The sequence below is a fragment of the Seriola lalandi genome, unplaced genomic scaffold, assembly GCF_002814215.2.
Source record: "Seriola lalandi dorsalis isolate HSWRI2012SDOR001 ecotype SW California unplaced genomic scaffold, Sedor1 jcf7180002054944, whole genome shotgun sequence".
In the NCBI taxonomy this organism is placed as follows: domain Eukaryota; kingdom Metazoa; phylum Chordata; class Actinopteri; order Carangiformes; family Carangidae; genus Seriola; species Seriola lalandi.
In genome coordinates this window covers 431732-457818 of record NW_019525495.1, presented here as the reverse complement: position 1 = coordinate 457818, position 26087 = coordinate 431732, and the positions used below count along the sequence as shown (strand labels likewise).

Sequence of the window (26087 nt, the reverse complement as noted above, 5' to 3'; positions counted from 1 at the left end):
TCGAGTCCAGGACTTGGACTCTGGGGACTTGAGACTCGACTCGGACTCAAGGTTTAGTGACTCGACTACAACACTGGTTCAAACGTCCTACCAACAGTCCAAAGTCTGAAATCTTAAGTCTCGTTTGAAGATATTGTATCAGTGGTGACAGAACAGCTCACTAAATATTGTCCATAACCTTGTTCTCCAAACGATGAGCTCAGCTGTAGTAAACTTCAGACCGTGTTTAAATGAAATAAATGACCCACTGAGCTGAGACCAGACCTGCTCTGGACTCGTTACCATTCTGCTGTGCTGTAAAAGGGACTTCCAGTGACAGTAACATTCCCAAACAACCTGTTCCCACCCCTGCAGCTCCTGCTCCCCTCCTCCTCACCCCCACTTCCCTCCGCCTTTTCCCAACATGCAGCCTGTCTGCCCCCCACGCAGGACCTGACCCGAACAATGCCACCCCCGATTAAGATTCCACGCACCAACCCAACTGTAAATTCCCATGACGGATCGGCCACTGCTCTTTTCTCTCCTGACATCACCACCTCTCTGTAACTCTTGGGGCCAGATTAAAGGATTACCAAACTTTGAAAATAACATTAGCTGTTAGCCAAAAGCACAGAGGTAGACGTACTGCAGGCCGAGGTACGGCCCGTGTGATATAACAGAGTTCCCATCAGGGGGTACAACTCCAGGACTTCCCTGAACTAGTTCAATGGTAAAAACATTATCTTTATTTCAGATTAGGATTTATAGAATTAATTTGGTTTCGACTACAACTGTAAAGTTGTACAAAACTATTTTAAAAATGACTATTTTATAATATCTCAAATCAGTGACTGATGGGGAATATTGGAAATAAACCAAGTGCTTTCCTTTAATATTACTATTATTAATACTAACAATAATATATGTTATAATAGTGTAATATATAACTTATATATAAATATAAAATGACAGTTTAATGCAGTTTAGAGAGTTGAGTTTCTTATGAGAATTTATCAAAGAACAAACAATATCAAATTTCCTGTACAAATCTTAGAATTTAAATTTTTTTCTGACACTGAAAAAAATCAATGACTAATATATATTATATAATAATGTAAATGATATATTCTATAGTGGTTTAATTTCCTTTATTACAGTGTTAAGCCTTCTCGATTTTTTAGAAAATATTAAACCATTACATATAGGTTGCACAAAAAATTAATTGGCAACTATTTTGATTATCAACTGATATTGATCATACAGTGCTCTTTGAAATTAAAAATATCAAACATTTGATGAGAATTTGTTGCTGTTTCTGGTTTTACTTTATAGTAAATTGAATCTCTGTTGCTCAAATACCTTAGATTCTACGAAATAATAATAGACATTTTTCACTACTCCTTAAGTTTCATAGACAAAATTATTTTGTCTAGTTTCAACTATACAGTAGCTGTAAACTCAGACAATCTTCAACTTTCTAAACTAAACTATCTTAAAAATGACAATTTAATGCAGTTGAGGCATTCGCCAGATCCTGATGAGAAATTATCTAAGAAGGGTAAACATCTTGAACCTACTTGGGAATACTGGAAATAAAATAGAGGAACAAAATAATTGCACCTTTACATAATATGTGTAGATTGATAAAGTATTAAACTACTGAATATACAGCCTATTAGCACAGATATACATGAAGAGATTGTGCCAGATGGCTTTTTGTCAACGTAATCCTCAAACCCTTTCAGCAAATTACTTTTGATAAAAGCATTAACAGAGAAAACACAAAGCAACAAGTGACAATGAGAGTAAAGATATCTGATTAAGATCAACAAAATCCTTCAGCTTAAACCCCCTCTGTAACTGCACAAAACCACATTGGGGGGTCTGTTAGGAAGCACATTAACACAGGTTGAACCTCTTAACATACAAATACAATCACATGTGACGAAAAGTGGTTTTGAAGGTTCAAATCTGAGCTCAGCTTCTGGACCAACCAGGCTCATTAGATACTGCAGAGGCTCCTCCCTCCTGATACACCGCTCAGACTGTGGTGAAAATGAATTTCTCGAAGAATTCACATACACATCCTTCATGTTTGATTTGACCTGTGTAAAATTTAAGTTTCAGCTATTTACCTCTCATGATAGCTTCTGTCTCAAGCAGCAGCTAAAACATGACATCCTCTCATTAACGTTAATCATTAGAGGCAGTTAGCTGTAAAGCGCACTTTACAGACAGCTATATATACGTTGTTCATTTAGAATGTAGTTATCTTTTTCGCTGGCACCACAGACAGCCGACCTTAACAAGCTGTTAACAGTACACCGAGCTAAAGTTCGAACAAATTCGAACTGGCGCGTAATTTGTTTAAACTGATTCGAACACACTCCGGGCCGCATAACTATACATCTTGCTATTTGACCAGTGAATGGTCTTTTTATGAACCTCTGGCAAAAGTCCCGAGGACGAGTGTGACACAAAGTATAAAGAGTCAGACGAGGTTGTACAATTGATGTTGCTCCACGTGTTTCGTTGTACAGTAAGGCAACGCTGTTCATAAAGTCAGCAAACTTTGTTGGTCATTTAAAACCCAAATACTTCCACACATGACACAGTTTTTAATAAGAAGTGACAGCCCTTGCGAATGAACTTGCTCAGTTCTGTTTTGGGAAACGTGTAGAAATTTAAGAGAGTTTGTAAAAATGTAAGTGGAAATGTTTGTTCAACTTCTAACAACGATTGTAAAAAATCCTACGAAATGTGGCCCAGGACCGTGACTTTTGATTTGTGTTTGCTAAAGCCGACGATAACAACCAGAAGCTAAGAGACAAAACCGGAAATGGAAAAAAAAATAGAAAAACAATAAACAAATGTACATGGCCACAGAAACTGACAGAACATTTCTCGGCAGTGACGTCCCTAAAATGTCAAACTTGAGCATTATTTAAACTTTTCTTCTCATTTCCGATGTTTCCAGTCAGTTTTTTAAGTGTTGTATAAACACACACTTGCTGTCAGGGGGAACACCCCTCCAGACGCTCTGACCGCCAGTTTGTCCAGAAATGATGTAAAAATGGAAAATTGTGCACAAAAGCTGCAGTTAAATTTTTAGTGTGTATATTACTTTAAAATTGAAGTAGTTGACTCAAACACTGACTCCCTCTGACTCCTACAGATGACCTAATGACGGAGGCGTCCAAAAACAATAGGGGTGGGAGAGGAAACACTCCTTCCTCTGCACAGCGAACCCACCCTGCATGGCCTTCCACTTGAAATTCCTGACCTCCACAGTCAGTAAAAGATGAAGCGCTCCACCTCTTTTAAGTCGGGGCACCTTTATGTGGACCTGGAATCGCCGGCGACAAATATGCAGCAGGTCCACAAGGTCAAGTCACTAAATACTTTCCTTAATAGATTCAGTCAGTCAGAGGAGGGAAATGGGGTTTTGGGAGGAATGAGCACCGGTGACCTCATTCCAAGATGTTGGAAACAAGAGGAGGAGGTTTGAGCTGAAGTGACAAGAGCTGCGTGTTTCGTGAATCAAAACCTGCTGTGTGCATATAAAGCCATGAATGGGCTTTTTCAGACGCTTTCGGTTTGTCATCATGTGTGGTGGTTTGCTCTTTGTTTCACACTCTTTCTCCCAAGTATCATCTGCTGTTGTCAGGTTTCAGTTGATGGGATCTTTAAAGGATCTTTGAAGCCATATCTATTTTTAAAATGACTATAATGTATCCTTTGAAGACCAGAATATCTGTACAAAATAATATGACAAACCATCCAACCACTCTCCCTCGCACAGCCAAAAATCAACAGATTGATCAATAATGAAAACAGTATTAGTTGCAGCCCAAGTGCATCCTGATTAAAATACTTTAAAAGTATTATTCATGGTTATTTTGTCCAATACAATGAAACTGTGTAAAACTATGGTTCTGAGAGCTCAATTCACTGCAGCTAAAGAAAACACAGCGTAAAGTCACCACTTATGATCAGTCAACTTCAGTGTGTTTTGGTATTTGCTTGTGTTGTCTTTATCTCCATATATGGTTGTGTTGTGTGTCTGTTTACACCCAGTTTTTTATGCTGCATATATGTTGTCAAATTGATGAATGTGCTCCTCAGCTGGTCTGTGTTTTATACATTTTCTTCCACACTGCTGCACATGAGTTGTAGAACTGGTGAAGGTGTTTTCTTCACTTGTCTGTGCCTTGTGTATTTGCATGTGTATTCTGTAGTGAGTGACAGAGAAAAGCAGCAAATCCTCACACTTGAGAAGCTGTGATCAACACCTCTCTCAAATAAGTTGATCACATTTGATGATAAATAATTTACCAATCATCAGAATCAAATTTAAATGTACTGCTCTCAGGTCTGTGTGGATCTTCTGCCTTTGTCTGCCTTCAGCTACCTTTCTTTTGTTGACGGGCGCCCTCCTGCAGATCAGCCTCCAGCTCGGCCAGCTCCATACCCTGGGGGGTGTTGGGTGGCGTGAGCAGGCAGGACGGGTCCAGTGCCAGGCTCTTGTGGTAGCCCATGTCGACCTGTCCTGGGAGAGCGTTCTGCAGCTCCAGGCTCTTTAGCTTCTGGGTCAGGACTGCTTCACAGCTGCTCAGGTCGCCGTGAGATCCTCTGACCTGAGCGGGCTCTGCAGGGGCAGTACAGTCCAGGTCTGCCTCAGGAGAGAGGCAGGTGACCAGTTCAGAGACCCCCTGATGGGCAGGATCCTGGAAGACTCTGATAGAGGGTGAGGTCGTAGACTGGCTGTCTGTAGTTGTCCCATTGAGAGCCTGAGTTTGGGAAATAAAAGTCGATCAATAACAGATGTAGAAACATCAAAGTGTCTCGTTTCTTGACTGCTGTGGCCTTCTCGTTATATTTTTGAGCTCTGGGGTCAGAGAGCTTGTTACCTGTTCCTCCACATCCGGTCCAGCTTGGGTTTCGCTGCAGGGGAGCTGGCGAATGAACTCCTGCAGATGACTGAGTTGTTCAAACAGCGCCGGCTCCACGATGGGTTTACCTAGCTCCAGGTGAAACGTGCTGCTGGGCAGGATGAGCGGCGGGTGGCTGTCGAAGCTCTCCAGGATGTCGCCTGCAGGATGAGATATAGGCCTGCCCGTTATCATCCATCACAAATGACCCGACCTTCACTACAGCTTTCTAATGAAAGTCAATCCCCAAGTAAATCTGCTGTATTTGGGTTAACACCTAATTAAGAGCCGTAAATAAAAAGTACAGGACCGCCGCTGGATCGGTCGCTGGTATTTTTTCGCAGCAGGGTGCAGTCAACCTGAAGCGAAGAGGTGAAGTGAAGCCGATTTGTGGGGACAGACTAGATTACTCTTACTAGTCACAGCATGTCCAAACTAAGCTGGTTAAATTTGTAAACTGATCTTTGTCTCTGCGTTTCAGCTCTGCCTTCAGACTGAAACAACTTTCTCTCCCTTAAAAACTGAACTTTTTCTAAACAGCCTCCTGAGTCTATAAAGGTAAAAAATCCGTATGGTTTTGATAATGTAAGCCGCCCCAGTGAAGGCGGGGGGCTCCGTTTAAGTTCAGACAACCTTTAGTCGCCTGATTTAGCATTTTAAATGTCAACACAGCGAACACACACTGCAGCTGTTTCATGTTGACTTTGTCAGACGCTGCTGCAATAAGAACATAAGGATTTTCTCGGCAGCCTGGGAATGACTGCTGATTAAAATGTAGTTATTTATTTTATTTATTTATTTCAAACTAGTTTAGTAAAATATGTTGTGAATTCAGTTGTATTAAAACATAGTATAGGTGACCACAGAGAATAGGAGGAGACTGGATGGGGGTGTAAATGAAGTAATGATTCTGACAGCTGTCATCTTTACCAGATGTTGGCTGGTTTTGTTGTTTGCCAACTGAAAAGAGGTTGAAGAAGAAGAAGAAGAGATTTAGTTCCTTTCTTTATTTTAAAAGTCCGAAACAGCTGAGAATGTAAAGTAAAATAAGAAGCACATTAGATCATGAGTTTTTTCTTCTCTCTTTTTTAATCAAATGATACTTGTCACATTCTCTGTTATTTACCATGACGTCTTGTGTGCAATCAAGCATGCTGACAGTCAAGTTCGAACATGTGAGGCTACACAATAGACTGTTCAAATTCCTGCTGACAGAAGAGTCTGGTTACAGCAGATGTCACACTGTCACACAGAAAAAGGGAAGAAAGTAGTTTCATAATCCATAGTTTAAACGGATTTTGTCCTTTGCTCTTTGGTTTCTTTTTTAACTTTTAATCATGGTTCCCACACTTTCTTGCACATCAAATTCAAGGACTTTTCAAGGACTTTCCAAGCCCAATTACCTCAAATGAAGGACCCTACATGGCAAAGTTTGAGACACGGATCAAGGTTTATTACTGTTACAACATTAAGATGATTTTTACAATGACAACTAGCGGCTAAACCGATGCTCAGAGACAACAAAGGATTTGTTGGTTGAATAAATCAAACAATCTAAAGACACTGAAGACACTACTTCAGGCTTTGGGATATTATTATTGTGACATTCTGGGACAACTTTTTAATATTTCTTAAACTAAAAGATCAGTAGATCAGTCAAGAAAATTAATGGCATTTTATTGATAAGGAAAACAATCATTAGTTGTAGCCCCAGTGCTGATACTGGTCAGAATTTTCCAGAGAGAGAGACACAATGGTTTCTGAATGGTTTCTGAAAAACTTCACTCACTGAAATGTCACAATCCCAGTTTACCAAAGCCCAACATGATGTCTTTTAATGGCTTGTTTTGTTCATAAGTCCAAAACGCAGAATATAAAAAAAATTTTAATTCATTTTTAAATAATTTTAATTATTATGATATATGATGAAAGAAAAGCTGCAAATCCCCATAGTTTCCCCCCCAAGTTATTGGCATTTTTGTTTGGAAAATTAATAAAACTATTAATTGGTTTTCTGTCAATCAACAAATCGATTAATCAGCTATTCATTTCAGCTGTAAACTGGTCTATGTCTGTTCCTCACCTGTCCTAACAGCGTCCTCACCATCATCCGGTGATGGGGTCCATCCGGTGGGACAGGCTTTACCAGAGTTATATTCCCTCAGCATGTGGTGAAGCTGGGCTGGGTTCAGGGCAGCAAACTCAGTCCTGAGAGAAGTCCAGGACGCCTGTACCGGCAGAAAACAGCAAAGAAAACACAAACTTACGCCAAACCCCTTCATGAACATAAAATGCGGGATTGTAAAACTGACCCATTGATGTTTTCGTTTTCAGAAAGAGCCACTAAAGTACTGCACTGTATAGTCTTTGTGAGAATGACAGGGGAGAAACCAACATGTTTGTTTCCATATAAGGAAGAAAGTCATTGCTACTCTCTCATTTGCATTCAAAGCATTTTAAACCAATTATATGATCTAGTAAATAGTCTTTGTCCCTGTCACCACTGGGGCCAGATGTGGTAACAAAGCTTCTTGGGAAAATATTTCAGTCTGAATCTAAAGCTGGTGAATACGGTAGCTTTTCTTCAAAGCCCGATCCTGTGTTTATTCTGCACCCCACATAAAAGGTGAGTGCTGCATTTAATAGAACTATTTAACTCGTGGTCCTTGTTCTGTGCATCATGAGAAGTGTAGACTTTGCATTTTCTTCCCTCAGCCTCTCAGGTTGCTGTGGAAGTTCTTATCATGAAATGTGACTATTTCCTCACAGCAGCAACTTGAGAAAGACAATATTTGATCTTTTGATGACTGCGGAAAGTAGCTCAAGGACGAGGAAACACTCGTCAGCCACATTCATGTGATTATTAAAAGACAAACATTACGAAAATTTCACAGTTCATTCAGTCTGTTTCCAGCTGAATTGGTGGAAGTAAGACTTCGCCCAGACAAGCCAGTGCCACAATAGAAACCATAAGTTAAATGTTGTTGAGTCCCTGCCCTTTTCTTATAACACACATGCCACACTCAGCTCAGCAGAAGGTGAAGTTTAAATGCTGCTTATAAACGGCAGAAACTTTAAATGTCTCTTTTTGTTATGTCTGAGTGTCGATGTTTGGAGGCTGTACTCTCCTAAAATAACTCCTCAGATGTTGTGTTCTCCTTAACTGCTGGCAAAACAAGCCACACCACATCCCTCTGGTGTAATTTACAACTATGCCAGTGAGCCACTTCAGTTCTCAAGAGCCCAGAAAACTCCAGATGGAAAACTAAAAATCTGTCAAGGGTGTGTGCTCTGCCGCTGCAGCCACAGTGACCTCATGCCAAGGCAGGGATACATAAAACCACCAGCTTCCTAGCAACCATCCAATCCCACCAACAGATGAGACACGGACGTCGACAGCTGTGTCATGGGTGGGCTGGTGCTGTGTAATCCCCCGGAGATGTCTCATGCTGGTAACTTGACTGAGAGTCATACAGTGAAAACAGGTGTCAACCTCAGAGTGTAAAAACTAAGCCTCATATCTGACCCAGTTCCTCCAAATATAGAACGTAGTGATACATGAACACCAACTGTAGAGTTACAACTAGTTAGCAACCGAAGAGAGAAGTTAAAAGTTTGAATAGTCAACTAAAAGTAAAGGATAGATGATAGCAAATGTGTTAAAAGTAATAACAGTTAATAACAATAACAGATAACAGTTTTGACATATTGTAATAAATAGCCTGTAATGAATAAGCACTCGATATCAAACAATACTTTTATGGCCCGACAGAATTGGTTTGATTCTATCGAGGATCTCATTTCAAATACATAAGGGGTAAGTGAGTGAATCTCAGCGTCAGTGAGCCAATCAGCATGCAGCATGCGTGGCGCAAGATCTAAAAATGCTGGTGATTGGCTATTTATTTACACAAACATGTTTGAGTGTGTAAAGAGACTGAGCTTAAGAATAAAACAGAAATGTGTATTGTAATTTTCTTTTTGTTAAAATGTATTTGATAAAATTGGTATTGAAAAAAAAGGTTAGCAGTAAGTTGTCAATGTGGCAGTCAATGTACAGAATGTGTCAGTTAATAAATGCTGCAGCTTCTCACGACCAAGAAAAGTCCTATGTTGGAAAAGTGAAGAGGGTTAACCCTAGCAAACATCTCCCCAAGAAAGGCTAACGTTAACAGTGCGTTTTTTGGCTGCTATGTAACATTAGCTACATTCACAGGAAGTCACATTAATTAGCTGCTTGTCATTATTGACAAGCTTTGATTTGAATTTCTTATTCTGAGGGATATACTGTATTTAAGATACAAAGATCGATTTGGAGGTAATGTAAAGTACATATTAGAGGCTCTTTCTATTTATAGCATGCTGTATATAGCTACTTCACCACAAAACAGCACCACAGCACCTTTCATGTCATCATCTTTGCAGCAGCCATAAACCTGTGAATCAGGAAGAAGGTTTGTTGTTTTGGAGGTTTGTTCAACCTTTGTTCCTCATGCGTCATACCTGAGTAGTTTTATGTGTGAGTGTCTCTTTATGACTCTGAATACCTGAGCGTTCAATAACCAGCCAGGTGAGAGCTCAGATTCCTCTGGTGGTGCAAAGTGTAAACAAGATTTGAATGGGTAACTAAGAAAGGAGGGATTGAGTGTCAAATTGGCACAGCAAAGATTAAACACAATATAAACTTATTGTTCTCGTGGTATACAGTATTGTTTGATGTAATTGCTGAACATACAGAGGGTATGAAAACCTCTAAGATGCCTTTACTCTAATGTGTTTCTATGGTTCCACTTGGCTTATGTCGAGCATTAATAGGATTTGAGCTGATAATATATTACTTACATACTCTGGCTAACAGGATATACTCTGGTCTGAATATCTATTAGTGACGGTCAGACCTTCATTAGCACCATGACATCATGATTTGAACATTTTACTGTATTTACTCACTCTTTTTCTGAAGGTTATTTCCTCATATTTGAACAGTGAGCACTGCACTATGGAAGCTACTCATTGCTATTATAACCATAAACTAATAACATACTTCCACAGACTTGCCAGATTTTATGGCTTTATCAGTCAGCCTCTGTTTAGCAACAATAAGACACTGCTGAAAAGAGCAGGCGCTACATTGCTGCTGTGGAAGGGGTTAAGTGAAGTTCAGATTTCTCAAAGATGGAAAATTTTGCACCTAATAAATAAACATGAAATAATGTTGCAGCGACACCTTTAAGACAATGAAAACATTCAGGCTGGTGTAAACATGTCTCGACTTGTGAAGCTACTCCTGCCTGTGGCTAAAGCAAACAGGGAAGGAGAAGTGGATGTCCTCTGACCTGGAGGAGGGTTTCTTTGGGCGTGGCCAGCAGATTGACAGCAGCTGAAAGCTTCTGGAAGAACTCAGTGGCCAGATCGCCCAGTCCGATGCTCTGGACCCAGTCCATCAGCAGGTCCAGGTTGGCCCGGATCTGAACACCTCGGGACCACTGGTAGAACCCAGCAACAGATCCTGAATGATGAATTGGTCTTCGATTAGTCTTACATTAGAGAATTGCATTGCATGATATCGATGTGCAACCAAAGGCTCGACTGACATTAGATAAGATTCAGTTTTCAGTAAGTCCTCAACTTAGGTCCAGACTAAAAGATCTTTACATTTTTTTTATCTTTATCTATTGTACATCTATGTTTCCCTGATTTTTGTTGTCTGATGCTACTGGTCACTGCATTTGTCACTGCTTACCATATTACCATGGTAACATTTTCCTGAGACCTGAGTTGGCCTGGGGGTAAAGTGTTCGGCTTAAAATGAGTCAGTCTTTATTTTTGTGAAATGGTCTAACACGACAGAGTAGTCTGACATATCATTATGAAACCGGCCCCAGCTTTTCTTGATAGAGGACAGTGAGCTTACCTCTCTCCATCAGGGCGTTGAACAGCGATGCGTTGATGAAGAAGAACAGGTAGGCGCAGAGCTGTAATGAGATGTCCGGATGCACCTGGAAAGCCTTGAGAAGCTTCAGCGCCTCCTTCAGCACCTCCAGGATGCCGCTGAGTCCGTCAGGCACTCGCAGCTGACCGCTCTCTGAGAATGGGTTCCCATCCAGCAGACCAGGCAGAGCTGAATACATACTCTGTGGACAGAGATGGGCATGTTTTAAATCTCTGCAGTAAAGACGTTCAGGATGTTACAGAAAAAAACATCTACCACTCCCAAAGCTAATGGACCATGGGAATCGAGCAGTGATGAGGCTGATGAATCTGTCTTTTGCTCTCACATGATTTCTCATTGTATTAAGTACTGTGCAATAACGTTAGTAGGACATTAAAGTACTTTTTTGTCTTTCTTAGTGTTGCTATGCACACAACATAATGACATGATGAGTCAGTGTGAGGGAGGCATCCACTGAGTAGACAGGAAACTTTGAAGGAGAGCGTGTGTTTTGCACCACAAAAAGCAGCTCTGAGGAAATGCATGATGTTATACTACAGTTACAGAGTCCGTCATTAGAGATGCTAAAAAATGCACGCAAGTATATAAAATGACATCGTATAGTTTCACACAGATAATTAAAATACAGCATTCTGATACCCTTAAATTATGTGTTTTAACATTAATAAATAGTTATCATGTTAATTTGAGGACATAAGTGCCCTTGCTCAAAAATATAAATATGCTGAATGTAGTATCTTAAAAAGGGTAAGTGCTTGACAAAGAAAAAGATCTCGTCTTGCAAGCTACTTTATTGAACACCACCTCTTTGTCAGATCCGGCTCTTATCTCGACTCCTTCTTCTGCCACAGTTCAGCCATTGTTTCACATGCATGACATCATCCTGATAGGTGCACATACACATAAACACACAGTCCCTCACACACCATGACTAAGATAATGACCTCGGATGCACTGAAAGTGTTTATAAAGATGACATTAACCCTGCATGCCCTTCCAGCGAGGCTCAGCAGATCTATAGGTGCTGATGTTTCTTGTTATAATGGAGACAGGGAGACAAATCTGCAGCTGCATTAATGTCCTTTGGTACAGTTTTATTCATATTCTAATTTTAAAGAGACTCAGAAAGAAAAAGAAGAAGTGGAAAAATGGTGTGTGCATTATGAACATTCAGTCATAGTTCACAGGAAATTAACCCCCCTGTTGGGTGTTTCTCTGGTGACAGTTTGTCTTCCTCTGCAGGAAACAGACTGCTGCCCATAGCTGCTAATCCCTCTCCTGTTTTTCTATCTAACAGAAAGACAGTTACCACCAAACACATGCACATACAGTACACTGTCTGTAATTAAGGGAGAAATTAATTAGTTCTATAACAGAACTGGAGATGAGTGATTAACAAGCTTTGAAAGGGACAAATAAACATTATCTCTCAAACTATGCATAAAAGAAACCCTTAATTACACTGAGGATCACATACTGTACAGTAAAATATCTCTTGTATATATATGTCCTGTATAAGCTGTTTGCAGCAAAAGCGATAGAAATATGAGAATTCAAAACAACAGCACAGACTGTTCCTGCTTCCTTCCCTCACTTTGCAGGGTGGTGTTGTTTCCACAGTCTCTGCTGTTATGTGTCTGTGCTGTGACGTCAGCTTTTAATGAACCACGTTAACATGGGAAAGCTGTATAAATCTACCCTGAGAATATCCTGGGGAGTTGACTGTTGTCATTCTCAGCTCACAAAGAGAATCCAGATACATTAAGATTGATTTACAGACTTTGAAAAGAGATTAAAAGTGAGTGTCCAGATATTATAGTCAACTTTGAGTGACATACATTATATCTGCAACAGAGATCAATATCAGTGAAGATTTTATTATATATATATATATTATATATCATAATTTTTTTCTTCTTTGGTGTACACCAAGGGTCCACCTTAGGCCCTATTCTATTTTCATTATATATGCTTCCACTGCACTCAGTTCTTATAGAATCCAAGATACGTTTCCACTGCTCGGTCCTGAAAATGTTTCTAGAGGTCCATGTTTTGCCATTTGCTTCCGTCTTCAAATCTCTGCACACATTCTAATTCCGTGCTTAAATTTTAAAAATAACTAAATTCTGTTATTTGAGGGGTTCGTCAAGCTCTTACTCTCACAAATCTCATATCGAAACTTTTATATATCCCAAAAGACCAATGTTTAAAACTTGCAGGTAACGTTAACAGCTGTTGGGTAATGTGCTCTCTCCAAAGTGCTGACTGTACTCTGCCAAAGATTGTTTGTGAATGAAAAGACTAGATCTATCACTCTGTAACAACAGTATACGACCAAATACAGATATTGACTAATTGATCGTGAATGGAGCTATCTTAATTCATGCTAATGTTGATTAATTTGGTAGCTACGACTAAAACCTGCAGAATTTTTTGCTCTGAGCTGATCTCAGATCTAAACTTAATCTTCGAGTTGTTGTCATGTATAACTTTTGTTATTGCTAAACTTAATGAGATTTGATAAGACACTCACACAAGACACAATAAAGATTTACTGTAGATTTGATAAGAGTATCTGATACTGGGCTGGGATTTGATGAAACCCAAACTTAGTCATTAACAAAAGCTTTTGTCATGTCAACAGCAAAGATAAAAGCTTTTCTTTCTGTCTTACATCCTTTTATTACTTCACGTCTTAACTACTGCAAGTCCAGTATGTCATCTCCCCTAGCTCGGCTGAAAGAAAAGTTTGTCAGTTTAAAAACAATACAATTAAATGATTTCACCTTTTTTTCATCAGTGCTCATATGCAGATAGTTCTTCTCTCAGTTATGGATGCTTAATTTGAATACAAGTCCATATTTTTGGCTTTAATAAAATGTTTTAAAGATCGCTGAGGATTAGCACCAGCCAACATCTCCAATCTCCTCAGTCCATATTCTAGATCCAGACACCCTTCACTTCTCTCCCATCTACACCTGTTGTTTTTAAATGTGCTCTGTAAATAAATTTGACTCGACTTCCAACAATTCATTAATGCATCTGCAAGACTGAAACAGGCCTAGTGGTTCTCACCAAATCAGGCATTCTGCTGTTATTATTCTATGAGCCTTGAGAGAAAAGATTGTCTGTGTTTATATTCCAGTCGGTGGAAAAGACACCGTGCTCACTATCTCACAGGCTCTTCCTGACTGAGAGTCTGTATTTCCATTTTCAATTGTGTTTTCTGTCTGGATAACGCTCCTGGAAAACAGAGCGTTGTGGTTATACAGTCCAGTTTCCTGATTCACATGTGACCGATACTCTGATTTTTTTTTTCAAGTCAAAAGGATGTGAAAGATGTTGATGTCCCTATATGAAAGTGTGTCTGGATATAAACCTTATTGGCCCAAATAAGGGTTGACTATGATTACAAGACAACCCATCCTTTTCTGTTCTGTTGGGAAAGTTTCCCTAAGATAAGACTTTCTCTGACTTTTCAGACTTTTGTCTTTTTGAGCTCATCATCTGTGATTCTTGGCTGTTTGACAGACTTTCTCCCGGGTTCATTTCTGTTCTCACTTGTCATTCATTTATTTCCTCTGTTGCTGCAAAAACATTCCACACCAGCCTTCAGAAACACCTGCAGCTTGAACCGGACTAAACACTGACTGAGTGAAAGAATTTAAATGGACTAAAAACACTCGCTAGCAACATTAGCGCTGTACCATTATTCAACACTGTAAAAAAAAATGTGTTAGATTCAAAAAGAGTCTGATATTATGAACATGTAATTGTCTTGTCCTCGAATATAAGACAAGCCCCACCCAAAAATATTCTTATATTCAGCTTATATGAATTTGTGGCAGCCAACCTTTGTTAGGTAGTAGACAGACTGCTGAAAGGTGAACATGATGACTTCCTCCAGGACTGTCATGGCTTCCTCACAAGCTGTCCGAGTGAATGACATCTCAGAGTCCAACAGGCCTGACGAAACATATAAACAAGTCTTAACAACAGACACACACACACACACACACACATACTGCAGGTCCACAAGCTGTGAGCGTGACAGATGTAACAACCACCTTCGTCCTCCTGGTCCTGCCTCCAGGGCAGCAGCTGAGGGACTTCGTGCTGGATGAAGTGCAGCAGTTCAATGGAGTTGGCCATCCACAGCACCAGCGGCTGCAGACCTGGGATCAGCTCCTCCATACTGAGCAGCTGAAGGTGATCAGGCTGCCCCTCACCAGAGCTCCTGATGTGAAAAGACAGCAGTTTAACAGATCAGTGCTGAAACATGTTAACAAAAAGTTTGACTCAATCCTGTAAAAAATATGATGAAATATTTATACTTCACAGACATGACAGCAACTTTCTAAAACTTAGGAAGCCAGAGTTAATGCTTTTCCTACTGTAACAAGTAAAAACGTCTGCTATGAAAAAGGACTACTCTCTCTCTTTTTACTGCAGTGATTAGTTGATGAATCAATAAGTAAATTGACTGAAAGTTAATGAACAAGTTTGATAATCAATTAATTGTTTATGTCATTTTTCAGGCAATAATTTCTACTCTTATATGATATACAGTATATATATGATTGTAAACTGATAACCTATAGTGATGGACTTTTCTCTGGGCAAAATAAAGTTTGCTGCTCCTTGATATTTAAAATAATTATTAGTTATATTAAGACACCTTACACTTGTATCCAAAAGTACATTCACATAACATTTATGTCCTGCAAATATTCACTCTGTCTCCCACTCACTTATACTGAAGCCCATACAACTGCTAATTAAACTTTCCTCAAATAGACTGAACATAATCCAGTGATATTTTTTTTTTATGATAAAGTCAGTATTACTGAGCTCATGAGAAATCTCTCAGCTGGAAGTTGTTTTCTAAATAAAGGTAGTATAAACTGTGTAAATACAAAAATAATTGTACAAATAATTTTTTTAATTAATTTTTTAAGCAAAAATGCCCAGCATTTGATGGTGCCATCTTCTCAGATGGATTTGATATTTTTCTTATATGAGAGAAATTTATGGACAAAAGCAAGGACATAATTAGATCAATTGATGATTTCCAACATTTTTCACAGACAGGTCTAAAGGGCTTTTCAGTTCCTGTTAAGACTGCAGACATTGAAGCCCACACACTGGACTCTAATTGAACCTGCTGAGTAACAAAAAAAGCAGCACTGTGATCATGAGAAAACTCTCGACTGCTTCTTCTTTGTGAGGGGAAATTCTGTCTTTGCACAAACTGCATCAGTGTAAATCAGACTCTAATTCCTCTTTTATTCAAACAGTAAACCTCAGATGTTGGGTGTCATATATCATCGCAGGCAATGGCTGCTGATTGTCATGTATTTCTGGGGCACTCTGAAAACACTTAAAGTTTGTGTACTCACGTTTCTGGCTGGATCGCTGCAAGTTCCTTTGTCTTCTCCTGAGAAGGAGAACACATACAGAAAATATCCATTTTCATACGAGCATTACCAGCCAACATCAAGCATTATTGATTCAACTCTGATGACATATTTGATTACTTTTACATTCTTAGTCACACTCAGGGGAACATAGAGCTGAAAACACACGGATAAACACTTGATATTCACTTGCACAAAGGGTCAATTATCTGATGGCAGAAAGAAAGAGCAGAGACTCATCCTTACCCACATGATGAGCTGGATCTGGCTGGCTATCCGGAGCAGCAGCTGTCTGAAGTGTGTCAGCTCGAACGTGGAGGCTGAGTGCTGGATGCAGAGGCTCAGCAGGAAAGCAGGTGTCAGCTTTGGTTCGTTCCCACTGGGGTCTAACATGTCCAAAATCTCCTGCAGGACTCTTTCCTCCTGCTCCAGCTCATAGCTTACCAAAGCCTCTGTGCCTTCCAGGTCCCTCCAACGAGGAGGTAAAGGCTTCCTCTGGAACCTTTTCATGGCAATAGAGGAGCCACATGATAAACAAGAGGATGACACTTTTGTATCAGAGTTTGGGCAGAGTCTGGTCATCCAATGAGGCGTCTGTGGGGACCCTGATGTGCTGGTAGGATCCTTAAACATAAACAGGTAGTGTTTCCCCAAACCCACCAAGTCCCCAGGGTTCAGCTCCACCTCCTCTTTAAGCAGAAAACCATTTCTCGTCACAGGAGCCCCATGGAGGGGCTTCAGCATTGTCAGTGTCTTTCTGTGCTCTCCTGTGGAGCTTTGGTTGTGAGAGTCCAAGCGTCTGACACAGCAGTGTTGAGGCAACACGTCAGGAGCAAAGAGAAGGATGTCGACCTTTAACCTCTCCTCATCCTCACCATTACAGTGTTCCCTACAGCAGCCAAAGATGGTGGTCGTCCCACTCATCAGGTAGATGACAAAGTCCTGAAAAAACATTGTTTTTAATGAATTATTTTTCCTTTGAATATGCTTTAAAAAATTACTTCTGCAACTAACAATTTCTGCATTATTTTCACAATTAATCGATTAATCGTTTGGATTAAAAAGCAGTGATAAATGGACATCACAATATCCTACAACAACAGTGACACTATCAAATGTCTTGTTTTGTCCGATCAGCATTTCAAAACCTAAAAATATTCAATTTGCCATGTAAAACAGCAGATTCTCACATTTGAGAAGGTGGAAACATATTTTTTTTAATTAAACTAAATGAGCAATCAGTTATCATAATAGTTGGCAATTTTCCTTTCATTTTTCTCTTAATTGATTGATTATCTGGTCTACAAAATGCCAGAAATTGGTGTCGCAATTTCCTATTTTCCACTTTCATTTTGATCAAACAGTTCACATAAAACCACAAATGATCAAATTGAGAACCTGGAACAAAGCACTTGAATATCATAATTTCCAAAAGCCAAACTCACATCTTCCAGTTTTTTGTTTTGTCCAACTAACAGTCAGAAAACCAGAGACGTTTATTTTATTATAAGAAAACAAAAGCAACAAAGAAGTTGGAACCATGAAATTTCACCAATGCTGCTCGAAAAAGCTAAAATCAATCAATTTTAATCAATGATCAAAACAGTTGCAGATTAATTTTGTAGACAGTCAGTGTGTAGGACGAGACATTTTGGAAACGAGCCAGCAGAGTGCATGTGAACATCAGCAGGATCAGCTGGTGTTAAGTACAGCCTGCACAGGCAGTGTGAGGTGAGACAGGAATGGAAGGGCTTAAGAGTGAGACGTTGGTGATGTCCGTGACCTCAGGGTCACCGCAGTAAGACTATTAGTCAGACGATGATACTGTATCCACCCTGCTTGTCAGAACCAAGCAGCCTTAGAGGCCTGTGCTAAGTAAGGTAACAGCAGCTGTAATGTGAGGACAGTGCTACTACTCTGTGTTATATTTCAGAATACAAAGGTGGGTTAGAGAAATGTCATAGGCCAGTAGATATTGTTTGCTACTTATGCCACTTCCTCATCATTAAACTTGCACAGTCTAATCCAATACAACTGTTCTGCCGTAGAGTCGACTTTTATGATGCCTGTAATGTTCAGTTTTTGTTGACACTGTCAGAGAGGTATAAATTGGATTAAATGCTTTAGCACTGAGGTTGGAATTAGTGATGGTGTTGTTCTGGACTGCATTACATTCATCTGTGTCCTCATGTAATTAGAAACACCTCTCAGTGTGATTAATTGATAAGAAAAAACACCATTGGTTGCATCCCAAATTTGCTTTTTGGTTCCACCAGTCAATCTGTGATATCACAGTGTCTCAAACACACTTTTAAGGTCTGGATAGATGAAAGCTTTGATTTCCTGTTATATGACCACTGCACCACAGACGCGCCTCGTTCCTTTGCTTTCGCTCTGGGTCGACCTATTGTTGCAGGGCAAGATTACGCCTGCTGTGGAGCTACCAGTATCCTGCACAGTCAGCAATCTCCATGAACAACATTGCGGGAAAGCACTTCCTGTTCCTGCGAACCGGCCGGGCCAAAGCCACGGCCCGACTCTCTGTGCTTACTGTAAAAATCGAGCAAATGATTCAAACTGCATCCCACATCTACAGGGACGTGCGTTGGAGGTGATAGTTTTTGAGGTTATGTTTCAAATGAGGCATCGTTTAAAATCCTGGTATGTAGATTACAGCACACCAGTTGAAGTGTTCCCTCCCCCACCCGCACCCCAGCTGACTGTATGTATACAGTGTACTCTAAGAATAGCTTCTGTGTAGTTTATCCTCCTCTGCAGTGTGTCTTTAATCAGGGTTATCTCTTTTTTTTTCAACGTCCTGAGCAGGTTTCCTTCTGACTGAATGGTGAACACTCTGTTCCTTGTCCTTTCATTGGGACATGATGACAGACATCTCGTCCTGTGTGGCAGTCAGCGTTGAGTAAAGAGTCACTTCTTTTTCTTTTGTGGGCCTGTGTAGGACTTACAGGTCCTGTAGTCCACTTCACGAGCCAGTCTGAGTGTTTGCCTGTTATAACAAAGGCGACCAAAGCTCTCCTCTGTGACTCTGGGATTTTGTCCTTGAGAATGAAGTAACAGCTGTTTGAATGATAAGTCCTTTCTTCTCTCTTATTCTTTGTGAACAGTGACTGTAAATTGTTTCCCCAGTACTGTTGTTGTACTGATGGATGCAATAATACAGAAGGATATATTACATTCTGGGGCTTTTATCATTTTCTAGTGATAACTACTCATTTATACCTTATTTTCCATAGATTATTAATAATTATACTTAAACCTTTTATCCCTCCTCTGTCTCTTACCTGTCTGTGGCTGTAGCCCTGCAGCAGGAGGAAGTAAGGGAAGTCGAAGGGTGGGTGAATGGAGTACTGGGTGGTGTTGTCGTCACTGCTCTCCGTCTCCTCCTTCTCCATGCCGAGTCGAAGCACCTCCTTGTCAGCCTCGGCCTCTGGATCCTCTCTGAGCGCGCTCTGTTGGGCCCGGCTGGCCTCCTTCCCCATGGCGGACAGATCCATCTCGCTCAAACTCCTCCAGATCCCGAGTCCGTCCACATCCTCCCCGCTGCCGTCCACAAACAGAGAGGTCACTCTGGAGCGGCTCTTCTGCAGCTTACGAGCCTGAGCATTGATGCCTAGATTGACCAGAAGACAGTGTGTTATGACTATGTCGTAACTGAGTGGTGTCTATTAAAAATCCATACTATTTATAATATGAAAAATGAACTGTTGCATGTTCGTGATAATACAGTCTAGACCAGTGTTTTTCAAACTGAGGCACCTCCTCTGAGGGGAGAAGCTTATTATTGCAGTTTATACCACAGTCAATACAATCTGTAATTGGAACAGCAGCAGTGGCTGTGACACACAGCTCATTGGAGTGATTTAACAAGAAAATTTACAACAAAATCTACTAGTGTTAACTTTTTTCATGTTGCACTATCAATATTTTTTGACCATACTAATCAACATGCTTCTGATATTCTTATACAGATATTTCTCTCTGTTGAAAACCTGTGAAGATACAGACAAAAACCTTTGAATTTGTGGCTAAACCCCGCTGTTTAAGGTCTGTGGTCTACTGATGTCAAAAAAGAAAACAAAGCAAAAAAAAAAAAACACCAGAAAGAGGCACTTAAGGCCAAAGACATCAAAAATAAAGATTTCTGTAGATTACCACTTTAATTGAGGGTGAGATAATGTTTTTAAGTAAAAATAAATGTAGCTAAATGACCAACCAAAAAATTAACAATGACTAAAATCCCCCCTGAAATCACTCTGGTCAATCTAAAGTGACTCCAACATAACAGTTCACTGCACTGGCACCAACTCAAATGAAACATAACCAGAGGAAAGAGAGGAAATGTGCAGGGAAAGTGAGATGTGGCCACCTCTATCTGATACCAACAGCCACTCTGTCGGCCTGACGTAACACAAACACTATTCAGCTCATTTGGAGCCTCTAAGTACCGTGGAATGTCCACAGAGCCCGGCTTCACACCCACAGCTCTGCCGCTCTTATCAGCTGTGGAAATGGGTGTTTTCCACATTGTTCAGCACCAGTGTGACACACCGGGCTCGGTGCCTAAAAGACCCATGGAGGTAAAGGGCAGTTTCCCCCCTGGTCAGTGACAGGAGGAGGAGGGTGGAGCGAGGCTTCTGAAGACTGATATTTTCCAACTGCAGTCGACGATGACTGATATTCTTTAAATTTGAACATTGTTATGTCTTTTGTTTTTAAGTTGTCAGTGTTTGTTTTATAATTTCATTCTTCTGATGGTAGGGAAATGAGAAGCTCTATATCACTCTTCAAGGAGCTAAATGTAAGTTTTGCTATTGCTACATAGCCAGTGTTAGCATTAACAGCTGTTTACTTACCAGACTACACTTTCCAATACCGAGTCACTGCCACCTCCGGTCTGCCCTGAGGAAGTAGCTGCTCAGAGGACGTATTATAACCTCTGGTCTTGTAAACCTAACGGTAGCTGAAGCTCTTAAGCAACACTCGTAAGTAAACAGCCAGTAATGCTGAGATTGGCTATGTAGCAATACCATAGCTTCCAATTAGTTTGTTTTAGAGTGATATTGATCTTCTTATTTAACTCTCAACAAGAAAGCAAATAATTAAAACTAAGACTAATTAAATACCGTTTTGTGCCACAGTACCTATAACAAAAACTGGTAATACATGAGGTTCTTAAATGTATGGAATATGGTATTTCAAATATAAACTCAAATAATCAGATATAATCAGATATATATATATATGTATAGTTTGTGTAAATTATGAGTTTTGGGGATGTGAATGACATTAACTTTAACATGAGAAATTTGAAGATTGATTGTTCAACTAGTGTAAGTCAAACATGTGTTTAAACGTATAGGTAAACCCACCCATCACTATACTCCTGGTTTACATGTATGATTAACTCCAAAATCATAAATGAACGTAAATTTAAATTCCACTGTTTACATGCAGCTGCAATCAGGAGGAAGCTCCAATATTTCAGCAGAACCGAGAACAATATTTACTAAAAGCCAGTATCAGCAGAGCGGTACATTGGTCTAATGCAGAAGAGAACCACAACAAACTTGTTCCAAAGTCAACAGGGCTGCTCAGTCCCCAGTGTGCAGGAAGTGAGCTCTGACAGAAAGAATAACACAAAAGTGAGCGTCCACTTTCTAGCAGCTACGGGCTCGGTGGGAAGAGCTGCTTCACGGGGCCATGATGGGCCCTTGCAATAAAACAAAGATAAGAGTGGGGCCACACTGACCTCCTCTATCCCTCAGTGCAGCTTTTGTTTCCTCCTGACCTCTCTCACATGCCTGCCATCCTCCTCTAGCTGGTGATAAGCTGGACAATGAAGGCTGATAGCCTGCAATAAGAGACAAGGATAAAGGCTCCCCATGCCACCACAACAGAGACTGAGTGATTGATTACCCAGGCGTAAGGATTTTAGGGTTGCTGACATGTATCTACATTACTTAAAATGGTCAGAATTGTGCTTTTAAAAGAGAGAGGGTGCCTGAAGAAAATAATTCCAAGGGATGAAAGCTGGACCTAAAGTATGAAGGTGTTAGCAGACTTGTACCTGCTGTGACTGTGTCTCTGTCCTTTAAACTTTGCTCTTCAACGCTCGCTCTCAGCTGGATTTCAAAACGCCTGGAGAAGCCTTCCTTGGGTTTCCAAAGTGACTGTAGCATCAGGGGCTTCTCGTTGTCTCCCACCACCCGAAAACACTCCCTCTTCCACTGGTTATCTCCACCCATCTGTCCAATCACGTCGCAGAGCACATAGTCATTGGGGTCCTCTTTTTCCAGACAGTACCTGAACAATAGCAGAAGAAATTCAGTCAGGAAGATAATTGGGGGCAATGGAAGGTAAATGCTGTTTTAGGTCAGGATAACTATTATACTTAATTTCCAAGTTTTCATTTTTTTTACTGAAATAGTTAAACAACTACTGGATAAAACACCATGAAAATATGTACAGACAGATGTCAATATTGAAGGCCTTTACCTCTCCAAGGCTTCTTTCACCAGTTCCTTTGCATTGGACTGAGTGGTGGCCAGCACGCTCTTGTAGTTGGTCCCCTGACAGATATCGCTGCCGAAGATCTTCAGGATGCCAGGGACAGACATTTGGCTGGACAGCTCGGCCGGGTCGTCTGCAGCCTGGAGATCGCCGGCCAGGCTCCTACTGCCCTGTGCCTGGCCCCGGCGTCCACTGTCCCGCAAGTTGGGGCTGTGGTTGAAAACAGTGGAAAGCCTGTTGTTGTGGCGGCGGATTTTGCTCTTGGCTGGCTGCCGAACACCCACGCTCTCTGAGGACCGCACGGTGGTGTCCGAGTTGTTGGACCTGAGAGGGTACAGAGCAGAGGATAATGGATACTGTTAAGTGACAAACTTTAAATGTACACAATGAAATAATAAGCAATCCTGCACATGCATCATGTGTCGCTTCTGTACATCCAGACAAGTCATAGTCTTTAAAAAATAGTGAAGTATTTGACTGTAGACAAATTTAAGGCCGCAATTAACGATTATTTTGATTATTGATTATTATCTTGATTAATAAATCAGTCGTTTGATCTGTAAAACGTCACAGCAGTGAAAAATGCTTGTGAATGTCAATGAAAAACTTTGTAGAGCTCAAAGAAACATCAAATGCTTTAATCAGGCAGCAGTTCATAACCCAAACGTAACCAGTCTACTATATTGTCAGACAGGGAAAAGAGGCCAATTCTCCTATGTCATCTCCCTGAAACCAACAAAATGTTGGTGTTCTTGCTAGAAAAATGATGAGTTAGTCTCTATCTTTGGGTTTTGGACTATTGATCAGACAAAACAAGACATCTGAAGAAGAATGTACCTTGGGCTGTGGGAAATTAAAACACCCATTTTTCAGTAAGTAAACTAGGGCTGCTACTAATTATGATTTTTGTCATGGATTTGTCTGTAGCTTTCTTTGCTCATTATTCAATTAATCATTTAGTCAGAAAATCATGAAAAGGGGTTGGCATAATGTACCACAGCTCAAGATGATGCATTCAAACTTCAGTTTATTGTCATATGTGACAAACAGCATCAAATCCCTACATTGAAATGCTGAAACTAAAATATGTTCAGTTCTGAAAAATGAAAAAAGTAGTTGCAGATTAATTTTCTGTCAACTACTTGATTAATAGACTCCTGGCCCTGCTCTATTTCAATCAATAGGCTACATCATGTTTTGTAAGATCATCGCATATTTTTAATGTAAAATCTAATATCAGCGATCGTACTTCACCACTGATTACAGCTCCACTATATTGTATTTTATATATTATATTTTACGTTGTTACTTATAAATACTAAATGCAGGGGTTAAAATAAGGACTTACTGGACAGATCCATTGCTGGGTTTCCTCCCCAGTTTGGCCAGTCGCCTCTTCGGAGAGCGGATCAGTAAACCCACGGGGAAGTTCAGGGCTTGTTTATTTACGTGGCTGCTTCTCTCCTCAGAAATCATAATTGTATTTAATTTCACATAAACACAACCAAACTATTAAAACGGCTGAGATTAGCAGAAAATAGCATTCTTTGCCGCTAGCTAGCTTTTAGTTGAATGATGAAAACTTTTCGGGACGACAGTAGTCCACCTCCAATTCCAGAAAAAAAACTTCAAAAATCACAAAAAGGTGTTTAAATACTCCAACGGTGTCTTCATATCCATTCAAATAACAGGTTTGAAAGTTATTTAAAATGTTTTGAGAGCTCGAGATGAACTAACGTTAAATTCCCACACAAGTAAACGCCAGTTGGTCGGTTTAAACTCCCAAATGAGTTTCAGAGATAAAATCCAAACTGAAATGCATGTCCAGTAGAAAAGGAAGAAATGGAGACTGGTTCATACGCCGTAAGTCCGTCCCTGACTGCAAAATAAGTGGAAAAAACAGCCCGGTCCATCATTTAAAAAAAAGTGAAATCCGTTATCTCTGTCGGGGAGCGGGCAGCGGACTGAATGAAAGAGAACCTGTCCTGCTCTCGAGCTACTACGGCTGACGTCATGCAGCTACACGCGCTTGGTCAGAGAAGAGGCGGGACAACACACACCAACACACACCAACACACACACACACACACACACACACAAAAACAGAGGACCCAGGGCCGAGCCAAAACTTTCTGGGGCCCATGTAGCAACAACCTGCCTCCTTAAAAATTTAAAATTAAATTTAAAGGGCAAGCAGTGAATGCCATGATGTTTTTTTTCCATATTCCCATTTGGCGCATTGAGCATGATAAGAACTACCCAGAAGCCATCTTTTGGAAAAAATTCATTTGACATGTAGGATTTTTTTAGTTTGGCCCATGTTTCATCCACTAATGTGGAGGAGGTGAGGTTTATGGCTTTTACTGCAGCCAGCACTCAGGGACTAAGATGTTTTGGTTTCTCTTTTAGGGAGCTGTTATTTTATCCACCTTTACATACAGTCATTGTATATAACACAGACACACAGAACTCTCCAGATAATGTAACAAACCTAAATAGTTTTATTCTATGGCTACCAGTCTTAATTATTGTTTCCATTCTTTATTAAATTAGGGCCATGCACAAAAACATTAATCTCAAATGAGAAGAGATAATTAGATCATTTCCATCTGTAGTTCCTGAGCAGGTAAACACAAAGCAATCACCAGACACTAAAACCATTCATTTACATGCACATATTAACATATAAATATCAGCATATTCATCTAGCACAACTATAAAAACTTTATTACATTGACCAATCAAACTTCTGAAAACAGAATGAGATTTTCAAAATTTAAGAGGTTGTATCTGGACATGAGGTTATACTGATTGTAATTTAATGATTTCCTATCAAAAACCTTTAGCCTATAGCTTGTTTAAAAAGGTTTTTTTTTTTTTTAAAGATGTGATTTTTGGATGCTTCTATGCCTTTTCTCTTTTAGAGGTCTTTCAAAAATCAAAAAGTAATAGTACTGAAATATTTAATCATATTTGATTATTTGTCCATTAATATTAACCTGTGGATACATGATTTGTGTTTGTTTATTAGCAGAATACATCGTCAATGCTTTAAAGGTAAAACCCGAGCCACTCAGTCAGTGAAACTCTGTTTCTGAGAAATCATGATCTTTCCATTGTTTTGGCCTTGGTTGTTGTTGTTATGGAGAAGACACTAGTCAGAATGAATCAGAGTGGTGGGGAATTCAACTCACTTTGTCATTGCAGCTCTTAACTAAATGTGGTGCCATAGCCACCAAATTGTATCAAAAGTGATTCAAAATTTATAAGTGAATT

General features: G+C 40.0%; 1 protein-coding gene across 2 annotated transcripts in view; it reads right to left on the bottom strand.

Annotated features, from left to right (window-relative positions):
- radil2a (Ras association and DIL domains 2a) overlaps window positions 1-24789 on the bottom strand; it is a 29580-nt gene extending 4791 nt beyond the window's left edge. Inside the window, exons 1-14 of one of the 2 annotated variants that reach the window (XM_023393835.2) lie at window positions 24160-24789; window positions 22797-23135; window positions 22369-22604; window positions 22051-22152; window positions 19583-19911; window positions 16527-17222; window positions 16263-16300; window positions 14931-15100; window positions 14717-14829; window positions 10825-11044; window positions 10247-10419; window positions 6994-7138; window positions 4890-5071; window positions 4391-4769 (exon numbers count right to left, since the gene is read on the bottom strand). In XM_023393835.2, the coding sequence (XP_023249603.1) occupies window positions 4391-4769; window positions 4890-5071; window positions 6994-7138; window positions 10247-10419; window positions 10825-11044; window positions 14717-14829; window positions 14931-15100; window positions 16263-16300; window positions 16527-17222; window positions 19583-19911; window positions 22051-22152; window positions 22369-22604; window positions 22797-23135; window positions 24160-24287 (3250 nt within the window). In that variant the 5' untranslated portion in view covers window positions 24288-24789. The remainder of the gene's footprint in view (window positions 1-4390; window positions 4770-4889; window positions 5072-6993; window positions 7139-10246; window positions 10420-10824; window positions 11045-14716; window positions 14830-14930; window positions 15101-16262; window positions 16301-16526; window positions 17223-19582; window positions 19912-22050; window positions 22153-22368; window positions 22605-22796; window positions 23136-24159) is intronic. The other variant, XM_023393836.2, reaches the window with a different exon arrangement.
- Between the last annotated feature and the right edge of the window lie 1298 nt (window positions 24790-26087).